At 43.9% G+C, this 17,312-nt stretch overlaps 1 protein-coding gene across 3 annotated transcripts in view; it reads right to left on the reverse strand.

The window, feature by feature from the left end:
- Positions 1-5,677: 5,677 nt before the first annotated feature.
- Positions 5,678-17,312, reverse strand: part of arhgef28a (Rho guanine nucleotide exchange factor (GEF) 28a) — a 564,358-nt gene continuing 552,723 nt past the window's right edge. For all 3 annotated transcript variants that reach the window (XM_068029539.1, XM_068029540.1, XM_068029543.1), the window contains one exon: positions 5,678-14,514. In XM_068029539.1, the coding sequence (XP_067885640.1) occupies positions 14,333-14,514 (182 nt within the window). In that variant the 3' untranslated portion in view covers positions 5,678-14,332. The remainder of the gene's footprint in view (positions 14,515-17,312) is intronic.

The raw sequence follows: 17,312 nt of genomic DNA on the forward strand, positions 1-17,312 counted from the left end.
CAGGGGAAGGCAGCAGTAGCCAGGTTCATGGCACCGTGGCTGGCTCTGCTGTTCGGAAGGGCGGGAAAAAGAGTGGAAGGGCTATAGTCATAGGGGATTCGATTGTAAGGGGAGTAGATAGGCGGTTCTGTGGTCGAAAACGAGACTCCCGAATGGTATGTTGCCTCCCAGGTGCACGGGTCAGGGATGTCTCAGATCGGCTGCAGAACATTCTGAAAGGGGAGGGTGAACAGCCAGTTGTCGTTGTGCACATAGGCACCAATGATATAGGTAAAAAAACGGGATGAGGTCCTACAAGCAGAATTTAGGGAGTTAGGAGCCAAGTTAAAAAGTAGGACCTCAGAAGTAGTAATCTCAGGATTGCTACCAGTGCCACGTGATAGTCAGAGTAGAAATGAAAGAATAGTCAGGATGAATGCGTGGCTTGAGATGGTGCAGGAGGGAGGGGTTCAGATTTTTGGGACATTGGGACCGGTTCTGGGGGAGGTGGGACTATTACAACTTGGATGGTCTACACCTGGGCCGGACTGGAACCAATGTCCTTGGGGGCGCTTTTGCTAACGCTGTTGGGGAGGGTTTAAACTAAGGGGGCAGGGGGATGGGAACCAAATGAGGAGGTCAGTGGACAGTAAGGAGGTAGTAACTAAAGCCTGTAAGGAACTAGATAATGAAGTCAGCGTGACTAAGGGAAAGAGTAGGCAGGGAGCAGATGATGAACGCAAAGGGACTGGTGGTCTGCGGTGCATTTGTTTTAATGCAAGAAGTGTAGTAGGTAAGGCAGATGAACTTAGGGCTTGGATTAGTACCTGGGAGTTTGATGTTATTGCTATTATTGAGACTTGGGTGAGGGAAGGGCATGATTGGCAACTAAATATCCCAGGATATCGATGCTTCAGGCGGGATAGAGAGGGAGGTAAAAGGGGTGGAGGAGTTGCATTACTTGTCAAAGAGGATATCACAGCTGTGCTGAAGGAGGGCACTATGGAGGACTCGAGCAGTGAGGCAATATGGGCAGAACTCAGAAATAGGAAGGGTGCGGTAACAATGTTGGGGCTGTACTACAGGCCTCCCAACAGCGAGCGTGAGATAGAGGTACAAATATGTAAACAGATTATGGAAAGATGTAGGAGCAACAGGGTGGTGGTGATAGGAGATTTTAATTTTCCCAACATTGACTGGGATTCACTTCGTGTTAGAGGTCTAGTTGGAGCAGAATTTGTAAGGAGCATCCAGGAGGGTTTTCTAGAGCAGTATGTAAATAGTCCAACTCGGGAAGGGGCCATACTGGACCTGGTGTTGGGGAATCAGCCCGGCCAGGTGGTTGAAGTTTCAGTAGGGGACGACTTTGGGAATAGTGATCACAATTCCGTAAGTTTTAGAATACTCATGGACAAAGACGAGAGTGGTCCTAAAGGAAGAGTGCTAAATTGGGGGAAGGCCAACTATACCAAAATTCGGCAGGAGCTGGGGAATGTAGATTGGGAGCAGCTGTTTGAAGGTAAATCCACATTTGATATGTGGGAGGCTTTTCAAGAGAGGTTGATTAGCGTGCAGGAGAGACATGTTCCTGTGAAAATGAGGGGTAGAAATGGCAAGATTAGGGAACCATGGATGACAGGTGAAATTGTGAGACTAGCTAAGAGGAAAAAGGAAGCATACATAAGGTCTAGGAGGCTGAAGAAAGACGAAGCTTTGGAAGAATATCGAGAATGTAGGACCAATCTGAAACGAGGAATTAAGAGGGCTAAAAGGGGTCATTAAATATCTTTAGCAAACAGGGTTAAGGAAAATCCCAAAGCCTTTTATTCATATATAAGGAGCAAGAGGGTAACTAGAGAAAGGATTGGCCCACTCAAGGACAAAGGAGGAAAGTTATGCGTGGAGTCAGAGAAAATGGGTGAGATTCTAAATGAGTACTTTGCATCGGTATTCACCGAGGAGAGGGACATGACGGATGTTGAGGTTAGGGACAGATGTTTGATTACTCTAGGTCAAGTTGGCATAAGGAGGGAGGAAGTGTTGGGTATTCTAAAAGGCATTAAGGTGGACAAGTCCCCAGGTCCGGATGGGATCTATCCCAGGTTACTGTGGGAAGCGAGAGAGGAAATAGCTGGGGCCTTAACAGATATCTTTGCAGCATCATTAAACACAGGTGAGGTCCCGGAGGACTGGAGAATTGCTAATGTTGTCCCCTTGTTTAAGAAGGGTAGCAGGGATAATCCAGGTAATTATAGACCGGTGAGCCTGACGTCAGTGGTAGGGAAGCTGCTGGAGAAGATACTGAGGGATAGGATCTATTCCCATTTGGAAGAAAATGGGCTTATCAGTGATAGGCAACATGGTTTTGTGCAGGGAAGGTCATGTCTTACCAACTTAATAGAATTCTTTGAGGAAATGACAAAGTTGATTGATGAGGGAAGGGCTGTAGATGTCATATACATGGACTTCAGTAAGGCGTTTGATAAGGTTCCCCATGGTAGGCTGATGGAGAAAGTGAAGTCGCATGGGGTCCAGGGTGTACTAGCTAGATGGATAAAGAACTGGCTGGGCAACAGGAGACAGAGAGTAGCAGTGGAAGGGAGTTTCTCAAAATGGAGACGTGTGACCAGTGGTGTTCCACAGGTATCCGTGCTGGGACCACTGTTGTTTGTGATATACATAAATGATTTGGAGGAAAGTATAGGTGGTCTGATTAGCAAGTTTGCAGACGACACTAAGATCGGTGGAGTAGCAGATAGTGAAGGGGACTGTCAGAGAATACAGCAGAATATAGATACATTGGAGAGTTGGGCAGAGAAATGGCAGATGGAGTTCAATCAGGGCAAATGCGAAGTGATGCATTTTGGAAGATCCAATTCAAGAGTGAACTATACAGTAAATGGAAAAGTCCTGGGGAAAATTGATGTACAGAGAGATTTGGGTGTTCAGGTCCATTGTTCCCTGAAGGTGGCAACGCAGGTCAATAGAGTGGTCAAGAAGGCATACGGCATGCTTTCCTTCATCGGACGGGGTATTGAGTACAAGGGTTGGAAGGTCATGTTACAGTTGTATAAGACTTTGGTTCGGCCACATTTGGAATACTGCGTGCAGTTCTGGTCGCCACATTACCGAAAGGATGTAGATGCTTTGGAGAGGGTGCAGAGGAGGTTCACCAGGATGTTGCCTGGTATGGAGGGCGCTAGCTATGAAGAGAGGTTGAGTAGATTAGGATTATTTTCATTAGAAAGACGGAGGTTGAGGGGGGACCTGATTGAGGTGAACAAAATCATGAGAGGTATAGACAGGGTGGATAGCAAGAAGCTTTTTCCCCCAGAGTGGGGGATTCAATTACTCGGGGTCACGAGCTCAAAGTGCGAGGGGAAAAGTTTAGGGGGGATATGCGTGGAAAGTTCTTTACGCAGAGGATGGTGGGTGCCTGGAACGCGTTGCCAGCGGAGGTGGTAGACACGGGCACGATAGCGTCTTTTAAGATGTATCTAGACAGATACATGAATGGGCAGGAAGCAAAGAGATACAGACCCTTAGAAAATAGCCGACAGGTTTAGATAGAGGATCTGGATCGGCGCAGGCCTGGAGGGCCGAATGGCCTGTTCCTGTGCTGTAATTTTCTTTGTTCTTTGTTCTTTATTCTTTGGGAAGTTACTCACCAATGCATGCTTTTCTATTTGGGACAGTGGTGGAGTCTGGATATTGACCACCATCAGGTGCAGCGATTAGGCTGATACTTCCTTATTTGACAAAAAAGCATTAGACCACCCAATGGTACTGGTGAAATTTCCTCAACTGTGAGAGATTGCTTAGTTAAAGCTGTACCCATGACCAACTCTACCAGACTGCCCATGAGAAGGACACGTCCTATTTAAAACATTTATGCCACATATGATCAATGATGTAGCATACTTAAACTCAATTTTGTAATGTGAAAGCAAGTTCCACAGAGCTTATTTACAAGGAGGACATAATATAAGTTGCATTAAAAACACTTCATTCTATCCTTTACATGAAACATGGTGGTGAAGGTGGTGCATAGTTTTCCTCTTTGTATTAATTAAAAGCAAAGATTATCAATTGCCATGTGCAAAGTAAATCTTAGTTATGCTTTGCTCCATTCAGTATTCGAGCTTCAATCTTAGAAGTGGAATTTTCAATTTTCCACATCAGCTCTCTTTATGTCCTAACTGAACGAGGCTAACAATCTTTTGCCAACCAGTATGAAATTAGAAATAGTCATGTGCTCTGACCCTCTGCACACCAAGAACTGGCCTGAAGTAATTTCATATGGCACCCTTATAGTCTGAAAAGTCACTGTTTTCATATGCCTGGAGGAGGGGCTGGATTAAAAGCCTGGTCCCAGAGGTAAAAGAGCAGTGTTTTAACTTTAGCAAAAAGGCGACTTACATATGGAACAAGTTACTGGTGCAGGTGGTCAAACAGGAAATTTAAGAGTTTCAAAAAGGAAATAGAAAGGTTCCAGCCATCTGAATGGATTCGTGCTCATTAAAAGGAAATAATTGGATGTGACGGCAAATTGGACAAATGGCCTAACCTGCTTGAAACATATCACTATGCAACTCACTGTGCTACTCAGTCTCTTGCCGAACAGTACTTCATGAAGACAGTGCCTTTCTAAAGTTAAGGCTGGCCCTCATGTCACTGTATTAATTTGCCAATAATAGTAATGCACCAACAGACGTCACCAAGAAGCATCCGGATGGCTGCATGAGTTAAATACACTGTTGAGAGATGGGGGCTCTGTTTGATCCAAGGTCTGCTTTCAACCACAGCTGTAGTTGTGGTGTTTACATTTGGTCTCAGTACCCTGGGCCAGAATGGCAGAAGATTAGCTGGGCAACCAGCTCCTCATCACTATCCACTGATCCCTGCTGGCCAATGCATGTGCAGACATCAGGTGAAGATAGAATTGAGCTCAGCTTTGATGGTCCCCATGTCTTAGATATTAGGAATGAGCACCTGATAGAGGTACCCATGAGTCTTGTCATCAGGAGGAAAGATAAAGGAAATATAAGGGGGAACAGATACTCCAACAGTAACATTTGGAAAGAAGCATCTTAGTCAAAGACAGAAAAGCTATTTAATTTGCTTTAAAGCAAATAAACAAGATGAATGATGTGTTCAATGGCATTTACATTCAAAATGAAATGCCGGATGCTGCTAAACCAGAGATGTGATCAATGCCTGATGGCCCTTGGTGGCCTACTTTTTAAACTAATTAAGTTTTTAATCTTTCCTGCCAAGAAGCAGCTCATTGGCATAATTACTTTCTATTTGAATGATAAATCACACCCAATTACTACTTCATGCATTATATCCAGAGATATTTAAAGGTTAGGTTTTCCCAATGGTAATTTTCTTCTTGGAGTTCTATTTTTAAGTGATTTTTTTGCCGCAATTTACTCTACCTCTGCATTTGAAAAATTGTTCAGAGCTCTGTGCATTTTAAAAACAACTGAGAAGCCAATTAACTAAGGCTCTTTTCTCATCAGTGACCTGAATGCTCGAACAGTTAGTTACATTCCATGTTTTGCTATACAAATATCAGCAGCTGAAGAGTTAGTTAAATACAATGCACAAAGACACTCCAAAACATCTGTTCAGACTTTATTAAATTGCCTGCCAGATAAGGTTCATTTGGAACATTTTATAAAATTCAACATTTCTTTTTTTACATAAGAAATAATTACATTTGTCATGATCTTTTAAGAGGCTGATGACACTAGATGCACATTTTCACCTTAACTACAGATTTTTTTTTTTAAAAACCAGTGTTTTGCAATTTGCTTTTTTTAAAACAAAAACAGCAATTCTAAATATTAAAAGTGCAAGAAATAGAAGAAACCAATGAAGATATATTCAGTTCAGTATTTACAAGTTCAAGATGTACGGTAGCCATCAAAAGCCTTTGTTTGGTTAAATGTGTGTATATATTTTTTTTAAACTCATTAAAACAATAAACTGTACATACTTGACTAAGTCTAATCTAGTGCAGAGCAGATGTGACTTGTGTGATGACTTACCACATTTAATAATGTGGCTAATGTTTTAGCTGAGGTTCTACTTTAGGGTTTATGTATAATCAACTTTCCAGTTACAAAACATTTTTGCAGCATTAGCAGGAAGTAACTGCATGCTGAAGAATTTATTTCCAATCTGTGACACTATGGTGCTGAAACTCCTGTAAGCCATTTTCATGGGTGTTCAATAATCTATCCTTCACCCACCATCTTGAAATGATCAGCTCAGGTTTTAAAGGATCACCACTCATGGCGTTGAGCAATCCACCCCCTCACCACCACACATGAATATGTAAATAGTGGAAAACACTTCATTACATTGTTTGAGAATTGATGTCGTGATGAAAACAACACATATTCTGACTTCTGACCCTCCCCAAATTAAAAGAAAGTTTTATACACTTCCGCAGGAAGCTATTGCTACAATATTGCTAATTTCCCCCCATTGATTTGAATCTTAGGTGCCAAAATTACAATAATTCATTAAAGGTGCCATTTAAGACACATGTAGGGTTGGATTTTGTGTAGGAGGCGGGGCTCCGGGCTGAAAAGGCAGGGGAAATCCTGCCTCTGCCTTTTCGTGTCCACCCGGAGTGATCCTCCGGTCTTTCCCCATCAAAGTTTCACTTTAAATCCCTTTAAAAACAGGGATCCCACCTCCATGTGCTGTCAGCCAATCAGAGGGCTGGGAGCTCAGCAGTTCCACTGGGAATGGTGGCCACTGCTGATACTGCAGAGACCTCTGTCCCAGGCCCAGTGCTGGAACCCCGGAACAGAGGTAGGTGAGGCGGTGTCGCCAGGGTCAGCCCGGCAGGCTTTGCTGAGGGACGGGTGAGGGGGTGGTCGTGCAGTCAAGGGGGAGGGGCGGCCCCGGTGGGGGTGAAGTGGTTCCCGGCAGGGGACCTCCATGGGCTACAGATTGCCCGTGAAGGAGGGACCCCACCCCCCCAAGCCCACAGGGAGGGGGCATTGTTGCCTTGTGTTACAAGGTGACCTCCCCAAGATAGGATCCCAGCAGCAGCGGGAAAAGGCCCTTAATTTGCTGTTAATAGGCCACGTCAGGGCCTCAATTGGCCTCCGGACGGGAAGACTATCATTGGCCTATCTCACCCCGGCAAGATTGCTTAGCAACGGGCCCTCCGACCCCTGCCGCGATACTCCGTGCCTCCCCGTCTCCGACCCTGCCTCGAGGGGCCCATAAAATCCTGGCCGTAGAGTCAGCGTATAAATACTTCAGGTTATTGCTGCTGGAGGCAGTGTCTTCTGGTGCTTATATCAGAGGTCTTAAAGCCACATTTACACTTGTACCACAATGACCTCAGTCTGGGCACCAGTCGAAAATCTCCATTTACTCGACTGCAGTCTGGTAAGCAGGTGTAGTGCAATATATCATAAGAGCATCTCCTTTTGACCGGAGATCATAACACAGGTGAAAAACATACTCTGACCTCACAACAGGGCTATGTTTACACTATGCTGATGCTGGTGTCTATACTCCAAAGACTGATTTTAAGAGGAATCCATACCAGATTTATTACCTTTGTGGTGTAGCTGGGGTATAAGCACTTGGTAATTTATTAGAATCGACTGGTCAATTTTGCACTGGCTAAAAGAAATTACTCTTTCCTAACCTCCATCCCACCTAATAATTACCACTAATTCATTCAGTAATGATTTGCATTGGTAAAATATTGGCTCTATTGGTACATCTTGAAATCTACTGGCTGTAGATGTGTAAAGATATATAGTCCTAAACCTGTATTCGATAGTATTTGCATATATCATATAACCTGATGTTACTCTGATTTTTGGTCTATAAGCAGGTTGATTGAGTTTGACTGGTTTAGTAATTCAATTTTTTTGACTTGGTTAGTGATCATCTGAGCAGTATTTGGACTTAGTACTTGCTGATGCTATAAAATAGAACAGAATGCACATTCTGATGGTTCAGAATAAGGGCACTGTAAACAGCACAGTTATAAAACAGTTTACATGATTTGAAACAAAATTATTGAGCAGGATCTAGCATTGTTTTAGACAGTAATGGTTATAGATAAATGCAACATCTACGTTCTCATTCAATCTAATTTCATCCATATTATCATTGTGGATCAAGGTCTAATATATTCAATTCCTGAAGCAAATAGATATTTAACACACCTGAACAATCACTCAGAGGTGTCAGGCATTTAATATTATTAATAATAAAAACAGAGGGCTGGATTTTAAGCAGCCCTCGACGTCGTGATCCATAGTAGGGTGGGAGGGGGTGTCTGACGATGGCTCCAGATGATGCCCGCCATGGACCACGATGCCAGCAGGGCCTGGCCTGATCCTCCCAGTGGCGGCGAGGCTCCAGGGCAGCACTTCTGCCACTGGGCAACGGGACCACAATTTGAATATTGAAATCAATAAAATTAATTAATTTAAATACACTCACCCACGATCTTGAGGGCCCACCGCGATCTTCGGTGTGGCAGCTGGCACCCCACGCCTGCAGATCCTATCTGGGGAAACGAGGCACAACACTGGTGGGGAGTGGGGAGGAGGTAAGTTTATCAGTGTCGGGGGTGGTGGGGGGGGGGCGTGCAGGAAGGGGTCAAATTAATATCATGGGTGTAAAGGATGGTGGGAAGGGTTACACTTTACATTTGGTGCAGTTTGCGGGGAGGGAAGGTCAGATGTTAAAGGTAAATGTTTTTGGGAGGGGGGGGGGAAGGACAAATAGTTAATGTAATTGTTATTGGGGGGTGGGAAATAGGCATTGCAACTTGAATTATTTAATTCTGGGGGGATATCACTCTAAAAATTTAAATATTCTGGCAAGGCTGGCTGCCCTTTAAAAATAGCTTCAGTATACAGGCAGCTGACGCCATTGCCGGGGACGGACAGCCCACCCCCTACATATGATTGGGGCGGGGGGGGGGGGGGGGTGACAGGCTGCCCCAACTATTTAAATGAACCACCGCACAAGGTCGCGGTGGCTCTATGGCGTGCGGCCCGTGTAGGTGGGCCGCCATTTTTTCAGCTTGCTGCAGGGTGTGGTTTGGTGGGGAAGAGAACAAAAGGGAAGGTGTATGATAGGACAGAGGGCAGGAGAGATTAAGTAACAAACATGTCATGAGACAAAGGCAAAGAGAGTGTTAAAGCTAGTTATGAAAGACAAAGCATTAGTCCAGAGAGAGTGTTAATGACAGGGCAATGAGCAGCTCTATCCAAAAGCACATGAAACACAGGCATATGGTTAAAAAATAAAATAAAATGATAAAAAAATAGAAAAATATTTTAAAAAGGTCAGTTATGCTCTGAAATCGTTGAACTCAATGTTGAGTCCACAAGGCTGTAGAGTGCCTGATCGAAAGATCAGGTGCTGTTCCTCGAGCTTGCGTTGATGGTTACTGGAACACTGCAGCTGGCCAAGGACAGAAACGTGGGCATGAGAGCAGGGAGGGGAGGAGGGTAGTGGTGTTGAAATGGCAAGCCCGGGGTCATGCTTTTGGACTGAACAGAGGTGTTCTGCAACGCGGTCACCCAATCTATGTTTGGTCTCCCCAGTGTAGAGGAGACCGCATTGTGAGCAGTGAATACAGTATACTAAATTGAAGGAAATACAAGTAAATCGCTGCTTCACCTGGCAGGAGTGTTTGGGGCCTTGGATGGTGAGGAGAGAGGAGGTAAAAGGGCAGGTATTACACCTCCTGCGATTGCATGGGAAGATGCCGTGGAAAGGGGACGAGGTGTTGGGGGCAATGGAGGAGTGGATCAGGGTGTTGTGATCCCTTCAGAATGCTGACAGGGGAGGGGAGGGGAAGATGTGTTTGGTGGAGGCATCACGCTGGAGGTGGCAGAAATGGCAAAAGATGATCCTTTGGATGTGGAGGCTGGTGGGATGGAAAGTGAGAACAGGGGGAACCCTGTCGCGGTTCTGGTAGGGAGGGGAAGGGGTAAGGGCAGAAGTGTGGGAAATGGGTCGGACACAGTTGAGGGCCCTGTCAACCACAGTAAGGGGGATTCCTCAGTTGAGGTTGTTGTGCAAGGTTGCATCATCAGAACAGATGAGTCAGTGATGGAGAAACTGGGAGGATGGGATGGAGTCCTAACAGGAAACAGGGTGTGAGGAAGTGTATCCAAAATAGTCGTGGGAGTTGGTGGGCTTATAATGAATATTAGTGGACAGCCTATCCCCAGAGAAGGAGACAGAGAAGTTGAGGAAGGTAAGGGAAGTGTCAGAGATACATCATGTAAAGGTGAGAAAAGGATGGAAATTGGAAGCAAAGTTGATGAAGTTTTCCAGTTCGGGGCGAGAGCAGGAAGCAGCATCGATACAGTCGTCAACGTACTGGAAAAGAGTTGGGGAAGGGGGCCTCAGTAGGATTGGAACAAGGAATGTTCGACATATCCCACAAAAAGACAGACATAACTAGGACCCATGTGGGTACCCATAGCAACACCTTTTATTTGAAGGAAGTGAGTGGTGTTGAAGGAGAAGTTGTTCAATGTAAGAACAAGTTCAGCCAGGCAGAGGAGGAGGGTGGTGGTGGGGATTGGTTGGGCCTCCGTTCAAGGAAGAAGCAGAAAGCCCTCAGACCATCCTGGTAGGGGATGTAAGTGTAGAGAGATTGGGTATTGTAAAGGTTAACAGCAGCTAGGAAACAGGGTAAAGAGCTCTTATGAATGAACCGACTTGTGAATATGATCTACTCTGAGTTCTGAGGATTACATTTATTTGATAATAATCACCTTATCATTGGTAAGCTTTTTAATCACTTGTGTATATTACACTACTCTAATTTAAATCCAATTGCAATCCAGCCTAATATAGTAGACATGACCTTATTTACATTTCAAGTGCCAACCAAATAAGAATGAATGATTTTTGTTAGTCCTTTATGCCCTTCCGGTGTCCATGAGTCTTAACCAACTCCACTCTAGAACAAAAAAAACTTGCCTTTAACATAGTAAAAACATGCCAAGGCACTTCCTGGAATGTTATTTAACACTAAGCCACATAAAGATATATTAGGAAATGTGACCTCAGGTTGGGCAAAGAGGTCAGTTTTAAGGAGCGACTTAAAAGAGGACAGAGTTGTAGAGGAGCACAGATTCCTCCCTGCAGTTTATTTTTTTTTTTAGAGATACAGCACTGAAACAGGCCCTTCGGCCCACCGAGTCTGTGCCGACCAACAACCACCCATTTATACTAACCCTACACCACCCATTTATACTAACCCTACAGTAATCCCATATTCCCCATCACCTCCCTACACTAGGGGCAATTTACAACTGCCAATTTACCTATCACCCGCAAGTCTTTGGATGTGGGAGGAAACCGGAGCACCCGGCGAAAACCCACGCAGACACAGGGAGAACTTGCAAACTCCGCACAGGCAGTACCCAGAATCGAACCCGGGTCCCTGGAGCTGTGAAGCTGCGGTGCTAACCACTGCACCACTGTACATGGATAATGAACATTTTCTTAGCACTGATTGATTAAATTGGTTCTGTAACCCAATTAAGCCACTGCCATTTGATAGATTTATGTACAAAATCATCAATAACTGAAGTGCAAATGTAGATAATGTTTGGTAGCCATTCCAGATTTAACAACAAAAGAAATAGGAGCAGCTGTAGGTCATTCGGCCCCTCAAGCCTGCTCCACCATTCAGTAAGATCATAATTGATCTCTCTCAGCTAAAACTTCCCACACTGTACCCATATCCCTTGATTCCCTCAGTATCCAAAAAGCTGTCAATCTCTGACATGAATATACTCAATGACTGTGCATCCACAGCTCTCTGCAGTAGAGAATTCCAAAGGGTCACTGTCCTATGAGTGAAAAATTTCTTCGCATCTCAGTCCTAAATGGCTGACCCCTTATTCTAAGGTTGAGACCCCTTAGTTCCAGCCAAAGGAAACATCCTCCCAGCGTCAACTCTGTCAAGCCCCTTAAGAATGTTATATTTTTCAATTAGATCACCTCTCATTCTTCGTAATGCTAGGGAATATAGGCCTGGTCTACTCATAGGACAATCCCCTCATCCCAGGAATCAGTCCAGTGAAACTTCAGTGCACTCTCTCTAAGGCAAGTATATCCTTCCTTAAGTAAGGAGACCAAAACTGTACGCAGTACTCCTAGTGTGACTTCACCAAGGCCCCATACAATTGCAGCAATAATTCTTTACTCTTATACTCCACTCCCTTTATTATAAATGATAACATAAACATAGATGTTAGTATGCATCCCTATACCATGACCCAAAAGCTCCTGTATTAAGGTGGCCATCCTGTAGGGCAGGGGGAGGGGGGGGGGGGGGGGGTTGCTGGAGCAATAAAGATGAAAGAAATTCCATACCATTGTCGTGAACTTAGTTAGTAGTTCAGAAAAAGCTTGTGCAACAAATCTTGACAATCCAAAATAAATGGGAATAAACAGGACCAGAGATTGCCATTAATAACAGTTCAGCAAGAAATGCAAACACTACTGGTTGGCTATTTTCATGGTTAACAAACTTAAGGGACATATTACCATAAATGGCAGCCAAATTCCTGAAGTGAATTGGAAATTGGCTGAATCAGAGAAAACGATACATGGAACTGCATTAGCTGGAAGGAGATATCTAGCAGGCTGCTCTGGGAATCAGTGCTTGCCCATTATTGTTTGCAATACATGAAAATTATTTGGAAGTGGGAGAACAAGTGAAGCATGTTGATACTATCAAAGCTGGGTATGCGGGTGAAGGGGAAAAGGACTACAAATAACAGAACAAACAGAGCAAATACAAAAGGAGATTTTAGATTGGGAAATGAGACTAAGTGGCACTTGCTGTCCGCAAAGGAATGAGACTGAGGAAGGTGAATAAGCAGTGGGAATATAACCTAATTGGCATTATTCTGCAGGTCACAGCAGAGGAAAGAGATATGGGAGATGTGGGTAGTCTTTTGAAACCATCAGAACAATGTGCAGGAACAATGAAAAAAAACCAAACAAGACTGCACCAGAGGAATAAAGCACAAATCTCAGAAAGTGGCAATGAACTAATACAAAGCAGTGCTATGGCACCACCTGGAGTACTGTATACGATTCTGGTCACCATACTACAGTGAGGATAACACGGCACTGGGGACATTATAGTGAACTAAACTGATACTTTGGATTAGCTACCTGGACTATGGGGAGGGCATGTGCAAGAAATGATATTGATATGTTCCAGAAACTAAGGGGTATAGATAAATTAAACTCAAGAGCTTATTGGATGTAAAGCGCTTTGGGACATCATGGGGTCCTGCAAGGCACTATATAAATGCAAGTTCATTCTTTCTTTAATACAGTACTATGTTATAAACATACATTCTACAATAAGGGTCACAGACATAAGAAGGAAAGTGAACAGGCAGTTTTCATTTAACGGCTTTACACAGGGGATGTTGAATATATGGAACAAATTGCCCTGTGAATCAGTGGAGATGGATGGTGTTGGCAAATTCAATGGAGAATTAGATAGCTATATGTCACAGAAAGCAATTGAAAGTTATGAGAAACTAGGAGGTTATGATATTTGCATAGCTAATGACTACTCAGATGGAGTATAATGGTCTCTCCTAGGCCATAACACTTGTACGCTCCAAGTATGTGAAAAGAAAGTACAAAAAGTTGGGCTTAAATAGATCAAACACCTCACAAGGAAACTTCATGATATGTAACTGAAAAAATGTATATATACAATACACATGATGGGAAGGATCAAACTGCAATTGAAAACCAACTTTAGTGATGGCTAAATAGGCAATAAATCACACCAAACAATTTTAATAACTACAGGCAGTAGACTTAATAAAATAAAATAGAACCTGCACAGTGGAAGGCCACTGTGACCCTGGGAAATTAAGCTTAAACTGAGCAAGTAAAATAGTATTTAAATTTAGAAACTGGACCTTTGATTAAAGAAAATCAGATTATTGTAATTAATAACTTAAGAACTGCAGGCAAAATATCAAAACCTGTCCTTGAAATTAGAAGACTGCAAGTTAGATATGGTCTTTTCTGATTTATAACTGCTTCAGCTAGCATGACATAATAGATGATATATTATTTCATACATTACAATCTTATCACTAAACTGAAAAGTGTAATAAATTTCATGAAACTTCAAGGTTCATAAGCATATCTGTATCTATAAGGCTTAGTAAAGAATTAACTGCCAGATTTCACTACTTGTAACATTTAACTGAATGTGACCAAGAGATCAAGGTGGCCATATGTTGTTCCAGTTTGACTCAAAAGTGCTGATGTTGAAGGGCATTCAGAAGTAGAATATGTTCTCTTCTTCAGCCCCATCTTCTTGTCCATTTTTGTTTTCCTGTGGGACATACGAGTGTGCCTCCACTAACAGCTGCATCTCATGCTGTGACTGTAAACCCCCTTGATGCAGACTGCTTGTAGCTGGTTGCTGGACAGACAAGGCCATTTGTTTGCTGTTCAGATCTGTACAGTGAAAAATACAGTTAATAAATACTGGGTTATAATTTTAGAGATTGAGGGCTTGATTTTAACTCCCCCTGCCTGACAGAAAACAGGCCGAGAGGGTGGGGGAATGCAGTTAAAATGGAGCAGAGGACTTACCCACTTCCTTCCCGCTGTGATCTGGCCGACTGCAATTTTAAATTTTGGGTGGCAAGGACACCCACTCAAGCCAGCAGGGTCCTCTTTAAATATGCAGATTGGGCTCTGATGACATAAACAGGTCCTGATCTGCCATATTAACTTGAGACCTGAGCAGATAAACAGTGGGGGCCCTGCCATCTGGCAAAAGCTGCTGGGAACTGCAGGAACTGTGAGAAGAGGCCCAGTAAAGTACATTTTTACATCATGTTTTGGTTTCTTTCATGGGCCAGGAGGAACAAAGTGCCCCTCTGGGCCACACAAGGAAACCTTGGGCCTCCCCTGCTCTGGGCTTTCTTGCCCATCAGCTGAGCAGGATTACCCTCCTGGAATACTTACCTTGTGCCAGTGACCTTACCCGTTTGGTCCGTGGCGATAGCATTCCACTGCCCGATTTTAAGCTAGGGAGTCGCTTCCCACCGACCTCTGTCTATTTGGTTGGGAATTTGGCAAGTGAATGCTATTAAGGCTCAGGTGTTAAAATCAGCTGTATCTGCCTGCTGTCGCTCCTGGACAGCCTCGCCACTCCTTAGGCCATGATCCCGCCCAGAGTTAAAATCGAGCCCTTGGGTGTCTCTTTCTGATCTGCGCTGCTCCAGTTTGATACCATCAGAAACATACTATTTAGAATGAAACTACGGGTGGAATTTTATGGCTAGCGGCTGGGGGGTCTCGACGTGGGGGAAACCAATGCTGAGATCCTCGTATTGCCTCTTGTACAATGCCTGCCGAATTTAGTAATAATCAGGCACTTAACTGCAGGCATTCCGTAGAATTTAGATCCCTGTCGTCGGAGGTCTTGGTCTTGCAGAGCTGCTGGCCAATCAAAGGTTGGCAGCTGCAGTGCCACCGCGAAGGTGGCGGCTGCTGCTGTAACTACAACGACCAGACACAGAGGAATGGCGCTGGACCCAGGCTTAAGGGAGGTCAGGGGCGGGAGGAGTCTCATGGGGTGGGGGTCATAGGGGACGGGGGTTGGCAGCAAGAGTGAGGGCAGCCCTCAGCAGGCCCCCTCGTTCACACTAAGTGTCTTTGAATGAGAGATCCTCTCCCCACCCCGCAGGAAGCAGCCCGCACATTTTTTCGTGCTGTGCTTCCTGTGTCCTGGCAGAATTGCCCGTCGCACAGGTAATTGCGGCTGTGGCAGGAAGAGGCGCTTAATTGGGGGTTAAGTACCCAGTTAAGGGCCTCAATTGGCGGCGGGGCGGGAAGGCCATTCACAGGCCTTCCCGCCCAGACTAAATTTCGGTGAAGTGGGATGGCAGCAGAGTCCCCCCTGCGAACATCTCGCCCAATTATATGCTCTCCCTGCCTTCAAACCTGCCACGCGGGAGAGCATAAAAATCTACCCTACATTTAGCATCAAACTGTTTCACCAATTTATTATTTTTAGAGGCATTTGGAAATCTCATAGCTGAACAATTTAAATTGGAGATTCTTCACTGGGTAAGTATTGATCATTTGAGGAAAAATTAAAAAGCATATAGTGGACTCATGTCTCTGCATGCACCTGTCTGGTAACAGTGATGATGAAAGTCTGACAGCAAGTTTCTTCCCATCTTCTTAACTATGTAGGATGAGAGAAATTACCTAATACTAAGAAGTCACATTGAAAAACGATCAAAAATAGAAATAAAAATTTGCAGCTTTAACCACAGTGGGAGAGCTGGATTCACTGGCATTATATGATATAGAATGGTTGAAATACAAATCAAGTCCACCAGCATCTAAAAGAAAACAGGCCATTGTTTCACGTTTTTGTTTACAGGTATTAATCTGTCTTATATTTATTAGCAGACCAGCGCAATGTATTTCCAATGTCATGTTTCTATTCCAGATTTCCTGCAGTTGCAGTCTTTCTTGTTATAATTTTTCACAATGCTTTTTCAATTTTCCCAGTGGGCATCAAGGATTCGAAAGTCACCATCAAGCATATTGTGCAAACGCCAGGCCACAAGATTATTCACGTATCAAACTTATTTCCTGCACTCCATTCTAAATCATTGTTCCACGGATGCCAGCATGTTACCTTGCTTAAATGGCTTTTCTCCATTCTATGAGTCTAGCCAGTGAGTGTCAGCAGACTGTTCCACCATAGGTGCCACCCAGCCATAGCAGAAGCTGTCCTCAACTGACATCCTCTTAAACACTTGCTAACAGGGGTTCAACTACACTGCAATCAGAAACAGGAATCCTGATGGATTTCTCCCTTCCCTAGCCCAGGAGGACCAATAAACTGATAAAGAAAGAGAAAATAGAGTATGAAAGTAAACTAGTGAGAAACATAAAAATGAACTGTAAAAGCTTCTATAGCATGTAAAAAGGAATTGACCAGCAAAGACAAATGTAGGCCCATTACAGGCAGACTTGGGGGAATTTACAATGGGGAATAAGGAAATGGCAGACGAACTAAATAAATACTTCGGGCTTGATTTTAAGAGGCTGCCATCGATCTCGAAGGAAGATGCAAAAGACCTCCAAGAAATACTAGAGAACCAGGGGACTAGCGAGAATGAAGTACTGAAAGAAATTAGTATTAGTAAAAAAAGTAGTACTGGAGAAATTAAAGGGACTGAAAGTTGATAAATCCCCCGAACCTGATGATCTGCATCTGAATATTG

Source organism: Heterodontus francisci, chromosome 4 (genome assembly GCF_036365525.1).
Source record: "Heterodontus francisci isolate sHetFra1 chromosome 4, sHetFra1.hap1, whole genome shotgun sequence".
NCBI lineage: Eukaryota > Metazoa > Chordata > Chondrichthyes > Heterodontiformes > Heterodontidae > Heterodontus > Heterodontus francisci.